The sequence below is a fragment of the Gymnodraco acuticeps genome, unplaced genomic scaffold (genome assembly GCF_902827175.1).
Source record: "Gymnodraco acuticeps unplaced genomic scaffold, fGymAcu1.1, whole genome shotgun sequence".
In the NCBI taxonomy this organism is placed as follows: domain Eukaryota; kingdom Metazoa; phylum Chordata; class Actinopteri; order Perciformes; family Bathydraconidae; genus Gymnodraco; species Gymnodraco acuticeps.
Window position 1 is genome coordinate 1 of NW_022991753.1, and position 25000 is coordinate 25000.

Consider the following 25000-nt stretch of genomic DNA (forward strand, 5'->3'; position numbering starts at 1 on the left):
CAAATACCTTTTTCTCAAGTTTGAAAGGAAGTCTTTTAATGGTTCAGAGGAATCCCACTCCGTTGTTTTTCTTCTCGATTAGCGATGGCTTCACCTCCAGAGGTAGTTCTTAGACCTTTGCAAGTGGAAATGAAGGGCATTCAACAAGTGTTTGGAAACCCCCAAAGCCTTCTTTCTCTCCATAGAATCCATTTTCTCTTAGACGGCCACTGACCTTATTAACAATCTTGGGTTTTAGTTTTGCCTGTGCCATCAGACAAGCAAACTCAACTGTTGCCTAAGCGCTGTGTTCCCGCCAGTCTCTCCATGGCGTCATGAATTATACATGTGTTTCCCTGTGCTGATTTCTCCCTCAACACACCAACATGCGCACTCCCCCTCCACCCCTCTAAGGAAAGAATGCGCTTGGTTGGCAGAGCAGAGCGGCAGAGGGGCTCTTAAGGCCAGGTGCAGAGGGGGGGGATGGTGTTGGAAGGGCGGGGGGAGAGGGAGGGAGTGTGGGCGAAAGGGGTAACCCGTGACTTCCAGACCAGCCTCTGCCAGGGCTGTGAAACGCTTCAGCGCTGACAGACCCTGTCCCCGTTTCCCCTCCCTCCTTCCATCTCTCTTATCCCCGTCTTTTCTCTCTTTCTCCACAGGGAGCTGGACCATAACGACATCTCGGGGACAATAGAGGACACCAACGGGGCCTTCTCTGGATTGGACAGCCTCAACAAGCTGTAAGTGTCTCCCTCTCCTTTCTTTCTCCTACCTCTCTCCTTCTCGACCAACCCCTCCTTTTCATCCCTCTGTCCTCCCCTGCCACTGATTCTCTCTGTGCTGTCCCAAAGACACAGAATGAGTTCTCATGTTGCGCCCAAAAGTTTCACCTCCCAATCTGAACTCACCCCTCATTGCCAGCTTAGTTTAGTTAAATTTAAGGAGTTATCTGTCCCCTCAGGACCCCACGCTTTAATTGGTAGGGAAGTGTCGGCACTGACAATGATTTATATGGCCCCTCTGAGTTTTTTGACAAGCTGCGTTCATGAAACTTCCAAAGCCAATTATTTATTTGTGCCAGCTCTATCTGGCTTTTGTATCATGATTGCATTGTTTCACCCAGCCTTATAGCCAAACTAGGTTTTCTTTGCTGCTAACAAGGAGATAGAGTGTGAGTCATTTTTCTACATCTTTTCACCATTACTCATCAGTGACGGCTGATAAAAAAAAAAGTTCAATGTCGAGAGTTGGCACGTTGATAAATTACAGCGGACGAGGCTTCTCTGGCACTGAGCGGCAATCATCAACCTTCAGGATGAAAAGATGATGTCCAGCCAAGATGGTTCCCAGTGTGAGCGCTGCTGAAAGAGAAGGAACGGGAGAGAGAGAGGCAGAAAGGGGCTTTTCTTCTTCGCCGGCAGGGGTTCGCTCCCCAATACAGGCTTATTTCTATTCCTCTCGTCCCCCTGTTTCCCAGTCCCTGTTGTTAGGAACTAACAGAGGGTAAAATCGAAGGCTGCATTCAGTCATCAACATCAAACGCCTCGCACGCCCCGCCCTCTGACCCTGCCCCCTTTGGTGCACGGCGTTGGCGGAAGCTGCCCACTGCATCCCAACGCTGGCAGAGAGAGCCATGGGAAAACCAAAAAGATGCAAAAAGGAAGGGCTGAGACATCAAAGTGTCCACCTCTCACACTGGCTTTCCGTAAAGCTGCTTGTCGCCCCATGGGAGGGAAGTGACAGATCTAAGCCAAGGAACATGAGGATTAGATCTTGGATTGAATGTGTTATTCTGATAGCCTTAGTATATTCCCTAAAACTAAAACATCCAAACTTGTCGTCCCCGTGATAAGACAGCCGTTTGTTTGTGTGTACATATGGATGGGCTGGAGCACCGGGGTCTTCATTGTGAAGCAGCCAGCCGTGTCTCCTCTTCCTGTGAAGTGAAGGTTACAACAGGAGGGGAGCGAGGGAGGGGGGAGGGGGGGAGAAGAGATTATGACCTCAAATCAGCAAACTCACTTCTCCCCGACCCGACACACTCACATGGCTATACGTATGTTCTTACAAGCTCCGCAGGGAACTTCCACACACACACACACACACACACACACACACACACACACACACACACACACACACACACACACATATACACACATAAAACACACTGCTCCGGTCAATGCTATTGAATTCTAATAAAGATAAAAGTGGTCTTTGAAGAGCAGCGCAGAGCCCAGGTGACCCCCTCCCCCCCTTCCCTTCCTCACACTCCAACCCTTCCTCCCCGCTAATCTCCACACAGTTCAGATTTCCAATACTTCAATCCCCCCCCCTCCCTCTTATCAGATTCAGCCTTGCTAATTGTGCTTCTCTCCCCCCCTCCTTCTCTCTCTTGTCACCCTCTCCCTCTCTCTCTCTTCATCTATCCACACCCTTTATGTTTGGAAACGGCAGGACTCTGTTTGGAAACAAGATCAAGTCGGTGGCCAAGAAAGCCTTCTCTGGCTTGGAGACCCTGGAACACCTGTGAGTATCCCACAATGCTTTTCTGCCCCTCCTCCCAAAGCCAGAGAGAGAAAGTAAGGAGGAGAGGGTGCAGTGTAGGGGTAGGGGGGGTGGGTACAGGGATTGCCAAAAGTAGCTGGCAGAGAGCAGGCCGCTAGCAATTTAATAGCGTCTTTGTAAAAGGAGAAGACCGAGGCTTTTGAGACGCCCAGCTGCCTCGCTCTTGTTAGCCTAGCGCAATCTCAACGTTGGCCTTTTATTTCTGCCGCCGCGCAGGAACAAAGTTATTGAGCATATGGCCAGATCCGCAGAAGAAATTATATTCCTATAAGCTCTTTCACAGGCCTCATGTCAAACCAGGGCAGGGAGGGAAGGAAAAGCTGGCATGTATCCTCAGATACACGGGCCTCGAGTCAGATCCTTGCTAATGAGAGCCGCTGTAATGTGAATACAGTGGATGAGACGCTGTGTAATGTGAATACAGTGGATGAGACGCTGTGTAATGTCCCAACAGGAACTTGGGGGAGAATGCTATCCGTTCCATCCAGCCCGACGCCTTCAGCAAAATGAAGAACCTCAAAACACTGTGAGTTCTGTCGATATATTCACACAAATACACATCAGAAGGCTCATACATGCAGGAACTTGAAGCTTCAAACTCATTCCCTCGGTGCTTGTTGGCGTCAGAAACACATATCAGTTACAGGTGCAATAGACGTGATATATAACACACACACTCCTCTGCAGTATCATCCAGAGCGACAGCTTCCTGTGTGACTGCCAGCTCCAATGGCTGCCTGACTGGCTGGTGACCCGCGGTCTGACGGCCGGCGCCAACGCTTCCTGCGCTCACCCCGAGAGCCTCAAAGGCACCAGCGTGTTCCAGGCTCCGCCCAGCAGCTTCGTGTGCGGTGAGTGAATCGCATGCTGACTGTTTATGTGGGCGGATGTGTTGGCCGAGCGAACAGCTTGGCGCTGTTCTGTTGTTTACATAGTTGCACATATTTGTTTGTGTGGTGTTTTGGAACTCTTGCTAATGGATCCTTATGTGTGTTTTATTAGCCGCTTTTAGTCCATTTAAGCATAGCAAGCAGACACCTACTGCTGAGAGACTGTTCGACTGTGATGTATGCTTCCAACGCACTTTGTCTTCTCTTTTCATCTCGTCCCTCACTCCGAGTCTACTCTTTATATTTTGACTGTCTATCTTACGCTTGAGCTCTTCTAACTCTAACTTATTTCTATCCGTCCCCCTTCAGACGACCTCCCAAAGCCCCAGATCACGGTGCAGCCGGAGACCTCTGTGACGGTCCTCGGCAGCGACGTGCGTCTCACGTGCACGGCGGCGAGCAGCAGCACCTCCCCCATGACCTTCGCCTGGCGGAAGGACCAGGAGCTGCTTCGCCACGCCGAGACGGAGAACTACGCCCACGTGCGCGCTCATCACCAAGGCACAACGTCCGACGTGCCGAGTGTAAACGGAGACGTGATGGAGTACACCACCATCCTGCACCTGCGGCACGTCACCTTCGCCCACGAGGGCCGCTACCAGTGCATCATCACCAACCACTTTGGCTCCACCTACTCCACCAAGGCCCGCCTCATCGTCAACGGTAGGTTTCTTAAACAAAAGGTTGTATTAAAGCATTAAATAGGTGTGAACAAGAGGAATATTGGAGGTCCAGCATCATGCGAAGCTAAGACAAGAAAGAGAGAGAAACCCTCTAACTTCCCTGTTGATATGTGTGTGATTACATCATTTCCACCGAATGAAATGCCTGTTTATGTTACACTAATCTGAGTTTGACAGCGGAGCAATTGAGATTAGTGGCCATGCTGAGTTATTTCTCTTTCCATTGAATAAAGTCTTTTCTTTCTTGCTCGGCCTCCTTCTCTCCCAGGATGGTATTCGGAACAAATGTATTTATCTGCATGTCAGCGGCTAACAGTGGCCAGCTCTTCTGCACTCTGTCACTCAGCTCTTCTGCGAGTGGAGGGTATTCATGTTGAGATCCTGAGTCTGAATCTTAGCTTTGAAGTGAAATGGCAGAATTAGGGTTAGTGGTTTCTTGCTGTGGTGGCGTACACGTCATACATGTAACAGTTAAGTAGGTTCAGGGGCTTGTGCTCCGACGTTCAGATGCCAGCACCAGCTGTGAATGCGTGGGTAGAAGTGTGAAGAGCGTGTAATGCTCTGTAATCCCGAACAACAGCTGTGAAGGTTCTTAACGCAAAATAACTGCAGGTGTGAAAGTGTAGAATGAGGGAATCGCTTCGAAACTAAAAACACAGTTCTGTTGGAGATGTTTTCACACAGCTGGTCCTGACACGTCTCTTCTGCCCACAGTCCTGCCGTCCTTCATGAAGACGCCGCGGGACAGCACCATCCGGACGGGCCACACGGCGAGGCTGGAGTGCGCCGCAGAGGGCCACCCGACGCCGCAGATCGCCTGGCAGAAAGACGGCGGCACGGACTTCCCCGCCGCCCGGGAGCGCCGAATGCACGTGATGCCCGACGACGACGTGTTCTTCATCATGGACGTGAAGCCGGAGGACATGGGCGTGTACAGCTGCACCGCCAAGAACACCGCCGGCACCGTCTCCACCAACGCCACTCTCACCGTGTTGGGTAAGAGCCCCTTTTTCTTTCCTCTACCTCTTTCTCTGTGTTTAGTTGAGCTAATATCGACACATGTTTGACTCCAGTGTTGATAGCGTTCCAACAGCCTCACATGGCGTTCAGTTGGGATTCGGTCGGTCCGAAGCCGCAGAATGAGAGCTTTATATTTTTTTTTTCTCGGCAGCTGTGGCCTTGCTGCAGGTCAAGGGCCAAAGGTCACAGTTGGGGGGTCAAAGGGGGGGATGGTGGTGAAGCAAAGGGGGGGTCTCACAGAGGGGTGTTTGTTAGGCATTCCCACCCCACCCCCGTTCTCCTCTCTCGGTGGGAGGGACAGTTATGGCTGCTTCACTGCAGGCCTCAGTGCTCCCACTTTATTGGCTGTTTTACACTGTTAAATCAAACAAAACGGAGCGGCTCTCCTATAACCATCAGGACACAGATCATCTTTGTGCTTTGTCTCGGGAAAAGCAGTCCCTTGTTGACCAGAGGGTTTTTTTTTTTTAAAGGGGGGGGGGGGGTTCTTTGCTAAATAGTGACAGGCCTTAAAGTTCCCCTTTAGGGCTCGGAAGTTTCTATATTTAACGCGGCCGTTTCTGTGACACATTGTGCGACTTGTGGGAGAATTTACAACAGTTCAGGCCGAGTGCTAATCCACTCAACAATGTCAAATATTGAAGCAGGCGGCCATGCCTCCGGACCGAATCTGTGATGTTTGGGTTTGAGAGATGGAGGGGGAATGAGAGGATGAAAGGGGGGGGGGCTGCAGTCGAGGGGCCCCATGTCTGGAAAAGAGTGGCGGGGGAGAAAAATGAGAGCCAAAGAAGAACTGGAATGGTGAAGTTTGTGTGAGTGGGGGGGGAAGGTGAGTGGGGGGGGAAGGTGAGTGGGATTTAGAGAAAAGAAAGAGGGGGGGGGGGGTTGATAGAGATGGAGAAAGTATTGATGGAGGAGAGAGGGGCATCTGAAGTGGGTTAAGTGAGATCTCTTAATCTGTGTATGTCCCACTGTGAAGGGAAGTGCTCTGTCTGAGAGGACACACACACACACACACTCTCACACACACTCTCAATGTGCCCCATTGAGCATATTGAGAAGTTGCCGGGGAAACACCGACAACATTGTTCCTGAGAGGATCCCGTCCCGAGAGAGATCTTGTTTGTGTGCTGTAATTAAAATGTATGATTAAGTGAAGTGATGTAAGAACCTGTTTCAGATAACATCTCAGGTGTAGAAATAGGATAGTTCGATGAGACTGAGAAGTGGTGGGATATCAAACTCAGGACATCTCTCTCTGTGCTCGACTGCCTCACCTGTCTGTAATTCATACTGTGAAGCTGATTTACAGTTCCTTTATTCGCCCCACAGAGGGGGGGATGTACATTGTTACAGCAAGAGTTAAGATAGAGACAACAAATAAAACACTATTAGATAAATGGCATGCACATAATATTTAAAATAAAAATGACAGTACCTATTTGTTATAACTGAGATGTATTTATTTAGGATAGACCACTTGAAATGGACCATCTCGTTTTCAAGGGAGGCCTTACATATATAACAAATAGCAAGACAGTAAAACAAAATTGGAAAAGAATAATACAATAAAATCAATCAGAGACAAAAATGTTATACAATACAAATGTGGACATTGTGGGGGAAACTTCTGAAGCAATTGGAGTCAGGACTCAGAGAGAGACACGATGGAGAGCTGGAGCTTTGATGGCAAACACTGACGGGTTTATTTGGAGCTTCGGCCGGAGAATTCACAAAACAGATCAAAGAGTCAGAGGTTCTGACTTCACGTCAATTCTGAAGAACTCTACCCCAGACCATGTATTTAGCTAGTTCAGAGAGAATCATCAACATTGTGCTTAACAACATAGAACCATAACACCTCTATCAGCTGACGCCAACAGGCAGGAACATAGAACCATAACGGCCCGTCCACACACAGGCATGAAAAAAATCTTGAAAAATCTTGATGCTAGGCGTGTCTGAAGCTTGGCGATTTCACGCGCCCAGGCGACCAACAACCAATCACATGAATCTCCCGCCCCCGACATACAAAGCAATAGCAATGTTGAAACGAAGTAAACTGGATATAAACTCCCCAAACAGGCGAAAACCTACCAGTTTCACCCACTGTCTCTGCCACCTCCCTCCATGCCTGGTTCCTCCGGTTTGTATCCCGGTAATACTAAATACTTCTGGTCGGAAAGAACCGGGTGATTTGCTACCGTAATTTCTCGTTTGGAATATGAGGAAATGAACTGCGGTCTGGCTCTCCCAGCTTGCACGCGGTTTGATTGGCTAGCACTTGTACTGGCGGGATTTGCATAAACGGGATTTGATTGGCTGATGCCAGCTTCGAAAGCATCGGTAGCATCAAAAGTTGAACGTTGCTCAACTTTTGATGCTCACAATGCTTGCAAAGCCATGCTCCGCTCCCCACAATGCAGTTCGGCGAAGATTAAAAATCTTCTACGTCACGGTCACCCCATTCAAGTGAATGGGCGAAGTTTTGAAAGATTTTTTTCATGCCTGTGTGTGGACAGGCCGTTACACCTCTATCAGCTGACGCCAACAGGCAGGAACATAGAACCATAACACCTCTATCAGCTGACGCCAACAGGCAGGAACATAGAACCATACCTCGATCAGCTGACGCCAACAGGCAGGAACAGGGAGACAGAACACTGAGAGCACAGCAGCCAAGGTTGCAGGTGTGTGTGCTCAGTCAGGACAGTTTGAACTGATAAACTGGGTCAAAGTTGGAAAATATTTCCCCAACAGAAATAACCACTATATGGCCACAGATAGGTCATGAATACAAATTATAATAATTGAAGTAAGAGTATAGTATAAGTACACATTCAGGTAGAAAAGTAGCAACAGCAGCAGTATTTGTATGACACGTAGAATGTAGACTTTGATGTTGTAAAATAACCCTAGAGTAACAGAATCCCTCCCCTCTGCCCCTCAGAAACTCCCCACCTGGCGCAGGAGATGGAGGACCGCAGCGTGGTGGTGGGCGACACGGTGGCCCTGCAGTGCAAGGCCCTTGGGAGCCCGCCGCCCCGCATCACCTGGCTGCGCAACGACCAGCCGCTGCGCCCCTCCGACAGACACCACTTCACCCCCGGCAACCAGCTGCTGGTGATCGGCGCCGCCTCTGTGGAGGACGCGGGGCGCTACACCTGCATGATGTCCAACACGCTGGGCACGGAGCGCGCCCACAGCCAGCTGCTGGTGACGCGCCGCCGCGGACCCTGCCCCTCCCCCTCCGGCCCGAGCACCGTCACTATAGGGATCATTGTCATCGCCGTGGTGACCAGCATCGTGGTGACGTCGCTGGTGTGGGTGTGCATCATCTACCAGACCAGGAAGAAGAGCGAGGAGTGCAGCGTCACCAACACAGGTGACTGCTCGGTCCTGATAGCAGGGGTGGAAGTAAACGCTGGGATTTCTTTTAAGGCAATTTAGGAGGAGCTATGTGAAAATAAAAACATGTATCACTCAGCACATTAATTCAAGTACTGTATTTCAGTACAAATGTGAGTTACTTTACTTGACTGTTTCCATTTAGTTACACATGAGTCACCGTTTGTTATGCCCACTAAAATCCATGTATCTCCAGATAAGTAGATTTTGAATATGTGTGATAAACTGAAGGATAAAGTGTTCCAGTAGGGGTTAAGAAGATTCTCCTATTTCTCTAGCTAAATAAACAATGGAAAATGCACTAAGCCAAGTCAGAAAGCTGAACAAAGCTTTGACTTAAAAAAATAAAAACAGGGCTGTTTTTTTTTCATGAAAAGGGGACATTTCTGAGATACGTGTTTCATGGGACAGCAACACTGAAAACATAGGATGATTTTATAATATAATGCAGTGATGTTGATTAATGAACCCTACAGAATATAAAAGAGTTACAATTAGAACAACCATAAACAGCAGTCAAATGTAACATATACTGCAATAGTAATATTATATAAACATCCTTTATGATTGGTAAAAAAACGGTCAGGGAACATTTGACTGCGTAACGACTCCTTGCATCCGTTTACAGAAGTAAGGGTGTGTAATTGTAGTGGAGTATATTCAAAGTGTGTTATTAGTAGTTTTAGTTAAGGATCAGAATAATCCCCCCCCCCCCCAGCTCTAATAATAATAATAATAATGCATTTTATTTATATAGCGCTTTTCACAACTCAAAGACGCTTTACAGTATGAGGGAGGGTAGACAAACAAGGACAGGCAAACAAGTAAGTAAAAAATAAATAGGCAGTCAAGAGGAAGTTGATTGAGAGGAGGGGGGGTGGCTTATGGGTAGACAGAGTTGAAAAGATGTGTTTTGACTGAAAAGACTGAAAGACTGAAAGACTGTGAGGGACTCAGAGTCACAGAGATCTTGGGGGAGGGAAACACAGCTCTGGTAGTAACGTCCCGTTTCTTCCCCCCCAGACGAGACGATAGTTCCTCCAGACGTCCCCAGCTACCTCTCGTCGCAGGGCACGCTGTCCGAGCGGCAGGATGTGTGTATCCGCGTGGAGGCGGGACCTCAGCCCAACGGACACATCGTGGACCCCACAGGTACGTGACACATGTTTATGCTACCCTGCAGTTTCTCCCAGATCCCATGAGCAAAAGTTGGCGTGTTGCGTAACACCTTCGTCTCTAAAGGCCTGCTCTGCATCAGAAATAATTACAGCAGACATTCTAACCACAGTGTTGACATCCAGTTGTTGATTCTCTGCCTCTAAATCATTCCTTCTCTGCCTGCAGGTTTCGACCCCGCCGTGGTGTGCACAGATTGCATGGAGAACGGCAGCAGCTACTCCAAAGACTCGGACTACCTGACGCACGGGTACGGCCACGCGGGAGGCTTGGAGTACCAGCAGCACTCTTTGCCCCCCCCCACACCCTCACTGTTACCCCGGGGAGCCGTACTCCATCCCGCTCTGCAACGGGACCCCCAACGGGATCCGGAAGGACAACCAAGGCTCCACGCTCCCAAAAAACCACAACACGTTACAGATGAACCAACACGATAGAAAAGGTAAGGCGATACAAAATCCAGTGAGACTAAAATGAGCTGCAGTGCAAATACATGCAACAGCTTTAGACAAAAACACTCCTCCTGAAGGCTTTTAGCAAGCGGTCTTTCCTGGAATATGATTTATATCAGGCGATACCCTGAGAAACCATTAGGAATGTAGGATCTCTTGTCAAGGCAAATCCCGTTGAATGTGATTGTTGATGGATTGGCTTCTACCAGAATTTGACACAATATGATAGCTGCCCACTCAGAGCCCCTCAGGACATCTCTTTGGAAACTCTAAAGAAGCTCCGAGTCCTCAGCTGCTGCCAAACTGCTGCAGTCGCACGCCCGGGCCCGTTCTGGGATTGCAGCGAGGGAAAAATGGCCTCCGAATACCAATTCTCACCTCCACATGTCAACGCAGCGCTATGCACACATTCCACCACCTCTGTATCCTAAAGCTGAATGCATATTTGTCTTCTTCACCACCTCACTGACTGATTTCTTCTTTCTCCTCCATCAGTGAGACAGACTTCATCGTTCTCCCCGTCGCAGGAGGACTCCTTCCACAAGCCGGTGAAGCTGGCGAGCCCCGGCCGCCCGGACAGTGACTTTGAGCCTGAGCTCCGACAGACTCTGCTGTCTAACGGACACGCCGTCAGAGCCTCTCAGAATGAGTGCGCCCCCCTAAGGAGAGCCAGCGACTAGCAGGCGCTCCATCCAGCCCCAAAAAAGCGGACTCGCAGTAGCCGAGTGGACTTTCTATATATTTTTTTGCACTGGGAAAATAAACTGCTACCTCATATCGAGGGCGATCGATCCCTAGCCTCCTGGATCTGGACTACAAGAGAGCACCAGGAGGGGGGGGGGGGGAAGGCACAGGGGGGGGCATCCGGAGTTTGAAGGTGGAGCTTGTGTGGGTGGTGTCCCATCTGAGCGTTATCAGCTGTACATAGTTTAAAAACCTTCCTCTGGGAGGTGACCAATTAAAAAGTTCTAGCTCCTAAAAATGTGACTTGCATTTGAAGCATGTAAATGTAGGGAATCTTGTACAGTATACGTATGTGCAGGGGAAAAGAGAAATATACCTTTGGACATTTGACTGTACATAAGAGTTTTGTTATATTATATATTATATAACTTTTACAAAAGAGTATTTGAATTTATGTGCATGACAAAGAAAGGAGTGATGGTATTTTTATTTTTCGTCAAAAAAAACAGCCATTTTCAGCTTTGACCAACATTCAGCTGCGGTGCCTTAATGCATGATCAAAGAAAAGTCATCTTGTAATAGCCTATATCCAGAGACTTTGTGAGAGACAGTGGTACACTCTTATAGCAAACAAACACTTGATTGCACTTGAATGTTTTTTCGCTGCCAAACATGGCCTTACAGAAACACAGTTCACATTCGTTGTTGTTTTATGAAGGAAGAGCTTTGATGTCAATTATTTCGGTACGGTTCACGCTGGGATATTTGTGGGCGGTCAGTTCAAGCACTTTTTGTATTCACGTCATAAGCAAGCAGATTGTGAACATGATATCTGCCAATGGGAATGCAGGAGCCTCCTCCTTTATGTGAGGAGACATTCCTCTTATTTTGACACGGTAAAGGCTACAGTACATACTGTACCATTAAGGCTCTTCCACCTGTTTCACAATTCTACAAATTACTGCCAAGCTGTTCCGAGGTAGAACATGTTCCTCTCTGAGTCTGATTTGTTTCTTTATTTGTCCAAGAAAGGTACTTTGGAGACAAACGTTTGTAAGTTTTCAACAAAATCTGTTCAAATTCATTCAAACAGCTCATTTAAAAGCTGCAAGAAGCCAGTAATGCTCATTCAGTTTGGAAATGGAACACCTGCTATGTGTTCTTGTTCACGTTCATTGGGAAATCTACAGCTATGTGACATTTAATTGGCTGAATGCTTAATTATACAATTGTTATTCCATGCAGACATTTTCTTCAATGTCCAGAGAATCAGGTCTGCACATTGTCTGGAGTTTCCCTTTCACACATGTCACACACAACAGAAGATTAGTCCTGTCAGACGATGTCTCACTTACTGGAAATATTTAGTTTGTTTTGTAGGAGGCCCAACATGACACATCACACTGTGATCATGTAGCCAGTTCGTAATTTGGTCATGAGCCATCATAAATGTGTCTGCCAAATCCGATGCAAGCTAGAAGTTTGAGAATCTGGTCTAAACCGTAATCATTATTGTAAGCGGGTTTTTAAAAAAAATTGCTTTCTGCAGTTTTCCCAGACATCTGACATTTCATAGACTTCGTACTAGGGATCTGGCTGGTTAAAGTCCGTTTTTATATTTAGTCTTCCTTGTTAAAAGGCTGTCCTAGTTAAAAGTTGCAGTGCATGTGTGAAAGGGGCTTCAGAAAGACGGAGAATGTTTAATTGTTTTACTGCTGTAATGTGCCTCAACATCCACCGTTGTGCATTCACAGGCAAACGGCCAGTACTCTGCCTCCGTCTCATCGCCACAGTGTAACAATAACTTCATCATCACTTCAGTTGAATATTGTTTAAGGTATCTAAAAGGTTGATGCTGTGAACAGTTGGGAAGCTTGTGAAATGTGCTCTAACCAAACTATTGGAGGAATAATACAGTCGGGTGTGTCGACAATCCCTGCATACACTGGGTCAGAATTCAGTCAAAAGTAGTTACATCGTCTAATCATTGTATTCATGCGTTTCGCCAGTTGTTCAAACTGTGTTCCGTTACCAGTGGCCTTATCAAGGTAAACTGGAGGACATGCTCCTCTGGTTACACCTGATGGCACCTATCAGAGGTGATTTTACCAGCAGGACCAATCAGAGATCCCGGTTTGGAAAGCTAATCCCAGTGTAGCAGATAAAAGGGACAAAAGGGAGGGAGGGGCAGTTCATGTTCCGAGTAATTTATTGAAAACTGTTCGAAAAACCGTTGTACCAATGTCGAAGCTGAAACAGTGAAGTGTCTAACATGGCATTGAAGTGTCTAATAAAAATCACATTTTGCTATTATGGGATGTGTCTTCATGTGTTTTTTTGTATGGAAAGAGTGACAGTAGAGTCACAAACAGCTGAGTTAGCATTTAGCAACCGTCACGTCACAGTGGTCATGGAGAAGCCATCAATTAATGGAGCATGCACCAAGACATGAAATCCAAGAGACCTTGATCTTCAAAGCACTGAAGACGCTTGTGCCTGGATAACACACACACACGTACACACAACGCTAATCTTCCGACCAGGAATGTGTCCTGGCTCCCTGAAGCTCCAAAGACAGCAGGCATACTTTTTCCTTCTGCGGGCTGTTTAAAATATTTGCCATTGAGTCGTAGCCATAGGTCGTAGCTGACTGAGGGTCAGTGGCTGGCCAGAATGTGCATTCCAGATGGATGTTTGTCACCGGATGATTGACATGCTCCCGGCCGTGGCCTCCACCAATCACACACTGACCATTGTTGTCCAACAGCCCAGTGACAAGCAGCATGACAAACGCTCCCACCTGTGAGGCCATCCGTCTCCTGACAGGATTTAAGTCTTCAGTTTTACCTCCGAAGGACAACACTGAGCTCATTCACTAAATACAAGAAGGGAAAACACTTGACTATGGCTAACTGTTCCTGCATGTTTAAATATTCCTTCTTAAATCAGCGTAGGTTATCTTGGTGTGCTCTCAATTTGAAAAGAGGGAACGTTAGTGGATATTGGCAACAGTATGCATTTGACTGGCTGTTGCAGAGGAAGGTGTCTTTTTACTGCAGCTACACTACAGTACAAGAAAAGATCATGTGTAACTCAAACCCTTCCTCCGTTATTGCAGTACATTTTAGAGCCTTACTTTTTCCTATAGTAAAATGTGGATACTATATCCAATAGGGCTGTGCAATTAATCGTATTTTAATCGCGATTACGATTATGGCTTGCGACGATTATGAAAACAGCATAATTGACAAAATACGATTATTTTGCTGGGTGCGCTTTCGCCCCTCCCTGAAAGCCCACTCGGCCACGTGGGAGTGACATGTGTTGTGAGTGTTCAGCGCGAGCGAAGATGTCAGAACAAGAGCAGCAACTCGTTAAAAAGAAGGGTACAACTATTTCCACTATTTGGAAGTACTTTCAGGAGTCCGACGTGGAGCAAAGTACAGTGCAGGATTTGTTACCAGGTTGTGTTGGCACCACACGCTAACACAACCAATCTCTTTAATCATCTGAAATACAACCACAACGTGCAATACGACCGGGCAATAATACAACAAAAAGCCGATGCCCGCTCGACTTCATCCACAACATCATCACAGTCATCGATTCAGGACGCATTGTACAGAGCAACGGCCTATGCGACGAGCTCGCAGAGACACAGAGATATTACAGGTGCCATTACATTTCACATCGCTAAAGATATGTGCCCAGTTAGCACTGTTAGCAACGAGGGCTTTAAGCAACTTGTCAACACGTTGGACAAGCGTTACGCGATGCCGTCTCGGTATTATTTCAGCAGGTCTGCGCTGCCTGCACTATATGACAAATGCCGTGGGGAAATTGAGAGATATGTGGCTTCAGCTGACTACTTTGTTACCACAACAGACCTATGGTCTAGCCCAGGGGTGCCCAACCAGTCGATCGCGAGATGTGTCTAAAAAATAGAACAACAATATTCTGTTTTATGTCCGGTAACATAATCTTCCTGTGCCAGAATAATGCACTTGAACGCATCAAAGCTTTGTGATTGGCCGGCGTCACCCCATGTGTCGGGGCGTGGCTGAGGGTCTTCAGTACAGGTGGCAATATCGTCACCTGCCTGCGCTCATCTCTGAAACCAGACCATGTAAACAGGCTGGTGTTTCTTGCAAAACATCTTTAAGAGATGACATGAGCAGCCTTACCAGCATTTGCCATGGTGGCCTAAACATTTTTATTTGGTCTTAAATTGTAGTTCAACATTTATTTCCTGTTACTTCTGGACCATGACGGTTGGCCAGCCTTCAACGTTTAACTGAGTGGAATATGTTGAATATGTTGAACCAAAAATGTTGGCTATATGTTAAGGAGTTTTCAGTAGGTTGTGACAGTGCACTGCATCATATTTGATTTCATTTATTTTGGTCTAATTTATTTTTATTTATCATATTAATAATATATGTTTAGTATGGTTTTGGAAGTGCGCTCCAACATATTTGTTGATCTTGTTTATTGGTAAAATATTATTTGTTTTAAAGTTCAATAAATGGTCAATGAATAATCGTCAAAATAATCGTGATATCAATTATTGACCCAAATAATCGTGATTATGATTTTTGCCATAATCGCACAGCCCTAATATCCAACATACATTAAAAAAAAATACCAATACCTGATGCCTGTGCAGTAAGCCGATGTAGCTATAGCTAGCAGACTGCTAGCTTAGCCTAGCATATTAAAGACTGAAACAACGGAACAGCTAGCCTGGCTATAAAGAGTAAGTTAGTAAGCTTCAGAGGTGCTAAAGACAGATTGTGTTGCTATTGGACTGAGCCAGACTAGCTCTTCCCCCTGCTTCAAGTTGTTGCGCTAAGCTAACAGTATCCTAGCTGTAGCATCATTCTTAGCGTACTGGCACACTAATGTTTTATCCTGAATATACATCTTTAAGTGGAGAAGAAAATGTATGTCTCCTCAAAACTAAAGCGATTAAGGTCACACAATTGCTGTATTGTTGAATGGCTGTTGTTGTTTTGTCAAGCTAACTTTTTTTAACTGGCAAGTTTACAGGTTTGAGCTTTAGGAGTCACTCTACAATGTCAAATCAATCAGGCTAACGTAACGACCTGATACAAATATTTCACAATAAACTAGACAGCTATATCCAAAACTGTAATACACCTGAGGCTAATAATACAAAGAGCCTTGTTAATTTAACAAAGTGCTCATTGTTGTAGGGATCCTTAGTATAAAAATGAAAGCCCTTGCAGGTGGATGAGCTCAGTTGTGCTCCAGCGGGATTGTAACAATGATGATATATTACTCTGTGTCTCTCCCCCCCTCCCCCCCGGTGGGTCTTAAAACAGGTGGCCAGACTTAGCTAAGAGAAAAATATGGATTACACATTAAAATGATCATGAAATCACATATTGGAAGCTTAACAGGGCCTTCTATTGGGGATCAAATCAACAAACCTCACCTTAAAACATAAAAAGAGTCGTTAATTACATCACTCATTGGTTCCCACACATACATGTTGAACAGTAAAGATGCTAGACTTGTGGGACAGGGTGTGGCTCCACTTAACACGCTACCATTTGTTACAGGAGTGTGAGCTCAGGCTGTTAAACTCAACAGCACTGATGAGCAGGAATGCAGCGATCAGGCCCTGGACGACTCTTCCCTCGAGCACCAGGTGTTCCTTGCTTTTCGGGGCCCAGCAGCATGGAGGTGCAGGGGCCCCCAGAGGAAGAGGGTGCTTCTCCAAGAGATGCTTCCTCCGCTGTTCCTCCACCAGGCTGGGGCTCAGGATTCTGTCAGAGGACGAGCTGCTACAGTAAAGTACAGCGGACTTTCTCGTAAGCTCCCAGGAAGATGAAACCGCCCACACTGATGAAGGTCATCCTCGGTATGCAGCCTGCAAACAGACTGCAGACAAAGAAGAGAAAGAACGATACGTGTTATTGCTGGAATCACATTTTGCAAAATAGTTTTGCTAAATAGTTTTCCAATACTAAAATCAAGAGGACACATGACAAACATTAATCTCTCACTGTTGTGCGAGGCAGCGTTAACAAGTGCATCTGCATTAATAAAGTTCAAACACTAACACAGTACCGCACAGTGATGGAGGATCATACCACAGTCTATGGCTAAAGAAAAAGCAAAAAGATAACTTGGGGCTAAAGGCGAACTAGTGTTGGAGCTAAGTAGTCTCATTTTGCCACTTGTTAGCTTTTTTTCAGACACATCAAAGCTTAAAAATTCACAAGTATTTAGACGGCTTACCAAAAACTACTCAAAAAACACATTGAATTGAAAAAGAGATAAGGGAAACAAAAGTGCAAAATTGCTGATTCATTTTCTGATTTGGGTAGGCCTTCTCAAATTTTTCGAGTTTCAAGGATTTCAGGATAACTAACTGTTTCTAACCAAAAAAGAAGGCTTCACTATGGCATATAGTTCATTTCATAACACGGCCCGTACTAAGCTAAGCATGAATGTGAGTGTTTCATTTCCACAAAATGTTTGGAATTACTTGGCCACATGCACGCACCTGAACCTCATCAAGAAGCACATGTTACAGGAGGAAGTTGTTTTTCTTTTCTTTTCGTGATCACATCTCCAAAATGTACCAGTTGTAGCTTAAAGAAACCCTTTGAACAGAGCTGAGAGCTGCTCCGACTGTCTCAGGTACTCTTCCACAGTATTTGTGGGTCATTTACCGTGCCTTCAGGTGTGGGTCAATCATGTTGCCTCCACCTCATAGAGAGCAATAAGAGCCCACGTTACAGCGACTAAGGCAAAATAAAAAGCTATAGACGTTGCGGAGGTCGAAGGATGTGATGAGCTATGAGAAAGCACCAGTCTCCCAAGAACCCCCTTGCCTCTCCCCGCTCCCCACCGCTGTTTTTGGGATTAGGCATAAAGCCCCCACCCTGAGGCCTCCCTGGAACTCTCACCCCCCCCCCCCCCCCCCCCCCCCCCCCCTTATTTCTCCCTCTGTGCATGACTGATGGCCGGATGACATCCACACATGTCCCTCCGCTGTCCTCCGGCCAGCGGCGGCCCCCTCAGCTGGCTCCATTGTCCGGGGATTTCGCCTCCAACATCTCCGTTTTCTTGCTGCGTCATCCATTTCTCAGACACATGCTCACGTTGTCCAGTCTGCCTTTCCATGTCTCGCTCTTCTTTTCATTCCACTATTCTCTCTGCCTTGTCTCTCCCTAGTCGTGTATTTGCATACCAACACCTTCTGCTTGCCAACACGCCTCCACGTTCACATGGTCTGACACCGGCCAAGCTCGAAGTAATGGATGAAGAGGATTGTGCCTACAGGGATGTTTGCCTGTGTGTGTGAGTGTGTGTGTGTGTGTGTGTGTGGTGTGTGTGTGTGTGTGTGTGTGTGTGTGTGTGTGTGTGTGTGTGTGTGTGTGTGTGTGTGTGTGTGTGAGAAAAGGGAGATGCACACAAAATGTCAGTCTGCATTCATCATTTGGGTTGGGTTTGTGTAAGTTCTTGTGTTTCTGTCCCATTTTGTGAAACTTATTAGTGTGTTTTCCATCACCTGTGGGTGAGCAGATGCTGACGAGAGGCTTTTGTATGGTCCTGTTTTTCATGGCAGAGGTTTGAATTGTTATAATAGAAAAAGCACAAGTGTTACTTATAACTGTAACGATGGCTCTGTTCTGATCACTTGTCCAATTGAGTCGTGTAACAACACCAGGACCCTGAAACTGAAGCAGCTAAATGCAATTCAACAATTTTTGATATAACTTTTTACAGCTGTGCTTTTCAAACTGTCAAATGTTACATTATTGTTTGTTGTTTCATGAGATAAAACCAATTACAGAGGCAATTGGACGATCATGTCATTCAGTTTTGATCTATATTTTGAGATGAGCAACTTTGGGCTTTATTTTATGACATCCAGTCTCTGATTCAACCGATTGATGGGAAATTGAGGACTATTTTTCTCTGGTATACCCATACTAGGGACTAACAGTTTGTATACCTCAGCAGTCAGTACACTACATATGTTGCTTACATTTGGAATATTCTTAATTTAACCCGTCATTCAGGAGTCTCTGTCATTGATGTGGGTGCAATACTAAGTTACGGGAGTTCCTCTTTGAGAATAATGAGCATTAGACATGAAAGAACATGCATTGTCATTTTGGATCGCAACACCTTCTCAAATTGAAGGACTATCAGGCCCACTAACAGTAAAATAAATTGTTAAAGTTTAAAATAACATGTGACCATCGCTCTTCACAAGGCAGACGGCACGTGATACAATGAAGGAAGACCCATGCAGTGGATTGCAGTCTATTGACTAAGGTTAAGAAAACAAAATATCAAAAGAACATGAGTCATTTTCAAAACGTTCAAGGACCCGTGGGAAACAGAGGATAAGTCTTTCAAAAGATCTTATCATCACAATTTGGCATCTTGGATTGATCTTAGCTTGGCAGTCCATTACCTTTTACAATGATGCACTAACTTTTTTCCTGACAACCAAGAAACAAGAACAAAAAACTACTAGGTGGATCTTAAGTTGAGGTTTTGACACTTCAGCTTTCACTGTTAATGTAAGGTTTAGGTCACCAACAGACACTGCAAATGCAAAGCTGTACAAGGTGCAAAGCATGTCAGGGATCTCTCAGTCATCTCAAGTATTCACAGAATGCCAAGGCCCGGATCGGGTGTTTTCTAAAAGACATCAAGTGAAGGGTTTAGTTGTGTGGGAGAGGCAAAAAGTGTGTTTGTGTGAGACAAGGGGAATCCAAGTGTGTTTGTGACTGGTGTAAAGTCCAAATAAAGAGCGAGACATTAGTCAGAGGTTGCTGTCCTGCCCTTCAGCGAGCTCTTTCCATCCCAACACAGCTTTCCATCACCATCTGCTGAAACATAAGCCACAGGCCCGCTGCAGAAAACTACTTAGCATTACTGACACAGCAATATTACATATGATATCCAAAGCTAATCAAAGAGATACAATCACGTACACAGAGCAGCTGGGCAGCTAAACAACGTGATAGACACAACAAGTCTGGACGTATTCACCTCCAACGTCTCATGTGATGGATCTGATCGCCAGCAGTGTGAGGAATGAACTAATTTTAAACTCCACGCTCTTGTTTTGTCGCAGCTCCGGACTACTGTTACATGTCCTGTCTGGGATCAGGCCCACCTGTGGAGTCCGAGACATCAGAGCAGAGCTCACATATTCCCCCTCGGCTCCCCCGGGTGCCCTGACTCGCTCCGACATCACAGCCTGGCCAGCCACTCAGAGCTGTCAGCCCCCTATTGTCGGCAAATCACCTCTCCTGAGGATCGGACTAAATATAGTTCCATTGCATGACAGGAGAGTGCATGAGAACAGTGGTAGACTCCAATAAATGTCTCAGATAAGGGAGTAGAAAAAGGCTGGGGTACTCGAAGAACAAGGGTGGAAATGTTTTAATGTATATTAGAGTACATTTGTGGTACTTGTTGAAGAGCAGGAATGCTGAGGTTAACATTTTCAGAGGATAAGTTCAAGAGGAAGAGACTAAACTAAAGAAGTTACATCAGTGTGATGTTTTACACATCCCTTCAGTAGAGAGTGGGTCTACTTGAACTTCTGGGACAAAACGTGATAATAACAAAAATAACAAAAAGTAAGAAACACATGTACCGCCATGTCTCTAAAAACACGAAACCTAACTTTGTCAGCCCAAACAGACATCGCAGGAAAAGGATTAAACGTAAAGTATGTGAGGTGTTGGGGATGGTCTTTGGAAAAGGGGTGCATTCATATATTTTCCAGCAGAACACCTTCATAAGTCTAGTATTCAGGCATGGGGATAAACAGAATACATGCAATAGTGTTGTTTTATTAGGATAAAAAAGAAACTGTACAAAAGAATAATCAGATTGGCGATACATTTAACACAAATGGTGGATATTAACAGGAGTTTAAAATACATTTTGTAATAAAGAAGGATATACAACCAACCTAAAAAGTCTATTACAGGAAAAACAATTGCTCCAATGGGTGAAAAACATTTTGCCAAAAAAAAGCAATTCAGGACAAACAGGGACATTTGCATCCAAGTTAATTAAATATGATTTATACGGGTACTGCTGCTGCTCTAAGTTCAATCCAGTAACTGAGATGTGCCGAATGATTCGAGTCCCAGGATGATGACAGCATTTTCACATCTGGAAGGCAGAACTTGCACTGCGATGGTGTTCCCCTTCTGCTTTAGAAAGACTGGGGAATTCTCTGACTTTATTTGCAGTAACTTAATAATTGTGATTCAATTGGAGTACTGACTAGTTTTTCCAACAGGTAATTAACCTCAAAATGAAGACAGACAACTTTGTTAGTAATATTATATTTTTCCCTTTGTCAAAAGTGCTCAAATCGCCCAACTTACCTTTTCTTTTTTGAAATGGTGAAAAACAAATATTCCTTGGGCCATACAAGAATAATTAAGTTCATACACAAACATCCTTTTGTTGTGTGTACAAACAAGTCCTTTGTTTACTTTTCCTCCATTTTGCTTTACATGAGGCACAAAGCAGACGCAGCCCGGAGGCCATGTTGCTTATTAGTCTTTGTTTTGACATGATTCCTGGTCCAGTTTGGTTACTAGAGATGGAGGGGGGGTGCGGGGTGAGCTCCCCTGCTCTCTGCTAACCCGGGGTCTCTGGGGCATGGCACACACATGGAAGCACTTTAGAGCTTCACTACACTGCAATTGGGCCTATTACCATAATTACAGCTTTAAAGCCCCAGCAATTTGTATCAGGCATGCACCAGCGCAACCACCAGGCCTTTGGCCCTGCGGAGAAAAAGCCCCCTCCCCCCTCCACCCTTTTTACTTTCTATACACTCTCCCCTGTCTCTGCATTTCATTATATTAGTTGCTCTCTTTCTTCTCATTCGTCACCTTCTCTGGTTACATCAATATCAGAGGAGTTTCTTCAGGGGTTCATCGTGTTGTACGGCTTATAGCGATGCACATTATGAGTCAGTTTTACAGCTGGACCCAGGGGAGCGCCGGAGGAGATAGAGGAGTGGAAAGATAGGAAAACTTCAAAGCGTGGTGCAGAGGTGGGGGACTGGCATCAAAGCGCTCCTCCGTACATTTCCGTGGGTTACTGTTGCAGCTGGGAGAGTGGGATTCAGGCTTTTTCCATCGGGGCCCGCCAACTATCACCTCATCGAGATCGTGCAGTAGTCTCAAACATGATCTTTATTAAAATTGACGGCTGGCTTATTACTGATGCTCGAGAGCGGTTTGTAGGGAATCACCCTTGGCTCATATTAAACACAAAGCTGAAATGTAGTTTGTCTTTGATTAGATTCCAGCGCTGCAGCCCGCACAAACAAACACAGAGGTTTGTGTTTGTAAGAGTGTGTGTTTGTGTGTCTCACTGGTGCTTGGCCCAGTCCCCAAACCAAATCTGCTATGAGCGTTAAGCCGAGGTGCATCCTAACTAAGTGATGGCGGCTTGTACACAAGCGGGGCTATTATTCACGCCGGCTGAGTGTTTGTTTTAGTGCTGGCAGCCCTCGGCGGCCCCATTAGACCTGGCCTTTTGTCCGGTGCGCATCATAAACACATCAAAACACTCAAATAAACCCTTCCACTTGGCCCCTGGAACACCTTAATCAATAGGCCGGTGCAGCGAGTGGGCAGGAAAAGCTTTTATAAGTCTAATTTTTCAGCTGCGGCTGTAAATTCGCCTGCTCCCAGAGTAGCGACTCTATCATCAAACTTGATTACGTGAGGGATCAGGCGCGGGTTGAATCAAATCATGTAAAATAAGAGGTTTTTAAAAACGGTTTGTGTAAAGAGGCTGTTCAGCTGTCACGTTGACAATCCCTCTGAAATGAAGACTCACCCTGGTAGGCCGCGGCTCCTCCACACGTTGCAGAGCACCCTGGGGATGTTCCCCCCCGCCTCGCTCGACCCGGCCTATAGAGAGGGAGACAGAAAGAGAAAATAAAGGTATGATGACGGATGGATCGTCTCCTTCCCTTCCTGCCCCCCCAACGGACACCCTGTTTAGTCTTCTTCAGCCGAGCTTCCTTCACCTCCCCCTCGCTTTTTTTGTATCCCTTCATTTCTCCTCATGGACAGCTGGGTCAGCAAAGGTGACACCTCCAACAGCCACCCAGGCACCCGTTGGAGAAACACCCAACCATTTGCCCACCCAAAAACACACGCGACAAGTTCTCCCTCCCCACCTGTCAGTCTAGAACTTTTATTTACATAATAAGGCTTAGCCGGCCAGAGAGTTTTTAATCCATCACTGTGGAGTGGCACAGGGGTCTGAGAGCTGCAGGAGAGGGGTGCCGGGGTTAAGTGAGGGGGGGCATTTCTTGCTACTTTGCACTTCTACTCCACTACAATTCAGAGGTCAATAGTGTACTTTTACTCCACTACATTTTTTAAATAACTTCAGTTACTTTGCATATTTGGAATAATGATGTGAAATATAATCAACACTTAAATAAGACTTAAGTTACACCTGGAGTCAAATTCACCATGCTATCCTGTAGTTCACAAAGTGATGAAAAGCTTTAATAATTCCTAAATGCAGCAATATTTATAATCAAAACATATGCTATTATGTGTATTATTCTGAAATTGGCCAATCTGTATAATGAGTACTTTACTTTTGGTACTTTAAGTAGATTTTGATGCCAATCATTTTCTACTTTTACTAAAGTGCAAAGTCTGAGTACTTTTCCACCTCTGCCGACAGGAGAGGGAAAGAAAAAAAGGCGTGTGTCTGTGTGTGTTTGAGCGTGTGTGCATGCACGGCAATCTACAGCTCACTGAGCATGTAGGAAACAGTTTGTAGCCACTGCCGTAAATTGTGACTCCCAGATCTGCTGAGAGGAACGAGAGGATGATTTCCACATTTCTTTCAAGAGAGCAGGGGGAAAAAAACACCCCTATGTATTTTGTTTCTGTTGGAGACAGGTGGCTGAGAAATGATTCTCTCCTCGTCTGACAAGTTTTTTTCTTTTCCTTTACCGCTGGAGGGAATGGAGGAGAAAGGTGTCCAAAACACACACACACACATACCATGTATACATCACTTCAGGGGACATTACATTGACTTACATGCATTTCCTGGAGACTTATCCTAACCCTAACCATAACCAACACATGCCTAACCCTAACCCTTACACTAACCCTAAACCTAACCAAGTCTTCACCCTAAAATTAATGATTGCCCTCATGGGGACCTCCAATTTGTCCCCATAAGGGAAGCCAATCCCCACACGTGACTATGTAAACAGATGTAGGTCCCCACAAGTATAGTAATGCTAGACCACACACACACACACACACACACACACACACACACACACACACACACAACACACACACACACCACACACACACACACACACACACACACACACACAACACACACACACACACACACACACACACACACACACACACACACACACACACACACAACACACACACAACACACACACACACACACACACACACACACACACACACACAACACACACACACACACACACACACACACACACACACACAACACCCCTGTGTAACTTAACGCTGACATAAAAAATATTAAATCTGTAAGTTTCTTCCTGCTTATATTGGCTTGCTGCTTTGTTATCTGAGTTCCTTACAGTTATGTGTGAATAGTAAAAACCTTTCCATGTTCTCCAATAAAACGAGATGACTGATAAACAAGGTGTTGGAGCGCACCAGCCGGATGTTGGCTCCTATGTTTGGGTGCATTGGAGGGTGGAGAACATGGCACTGATGGCAGCAGTGTGGTGAACCGGCAGGAAACACACCAGCCCCGAGGAGAAGAGCCGTGTTGTACAGTAGCAGCGTGGAGTGCCAGGCAGCAGTGGAGCCCTGGAGGGGATTTACACGTCCAGCTACGCCCTGGACATCCGCCTGCTGTACAACACCGCTCTTTCATTCTGCAGGCCGTAGAAAAAGAAGGCTACTGCTACTGCAGTGACAGAAACTAATGTGACACGTTCCAGCACCCATACTTCCTCCTTTCATCCAATCCAAAGCATCCATACCCATCAACACCAGCCCGCTCTCTGCCGGTTTCCCTCCTGCCTGGACCTGTCAGCCTCTGCGCGAGT

At 46.0% G+C, this 25000-nt stretch overlaps 2 protein-coding genes across 3 annotated transcripts in view; one reads left to right on the forward strand and one right to left on the reverse strand.

The window, feature by feature from the left end:
* The first annotated feature begins 580 nt into the window (after positions 1–580).
* On the forward strand, positions 581–13173 carry LOC117534932 (leucine-rich repeats and immunoglobulin-like domains protein 1). Its single transcript, XM_034199206.1, is given in 11 exon segments — positions 581–719; positions 2437–2508; positions 3002–3073; positions 3235–3398; positions 3747–4100; positions 4835–5116; positions 8091–8525; positions 9572–9700; positions 9893–10017; positions 10019–10166; positions 10672–13173. Coding segments are annotated over 9 exon segments (1842 nt in total). The 5' UTR covers positions 581–719; positions 2437–2508; positions 3002–3053; the 3' UTR covers positions 10857–13173.
* A 2213-nt stretch (positions 13174–15386) lies between these two features.
* Positions 15387–25000, reverse strand: part of slc25a26 (solute carrier family 25 member 26) — a 55203-nt gene continuing 45589 nt past the window's right edge. The window contains exons 9-10 of one of the 2 annotated variants that reach the window (XM_034199207.1): positions 22738–22811; positions 15387–16767 (exon numbers count right to left, since the gene is read on the reverse strand). In XM_034199207.1, the coding sequence (XP_034055098.1) occupies positions 16671–16767; positions 22738–22811 (171 nt within the window). In that variant the 3' untranslated portion in view covers positions 15387–16670. Of the gene's footprint in view, positions 16768–20285; positions 21098–22737; positions 22812–25000 lie in introns of those variants that run through there. The other variant, XM_034199209.1, reaches the window with a different exon arrangement.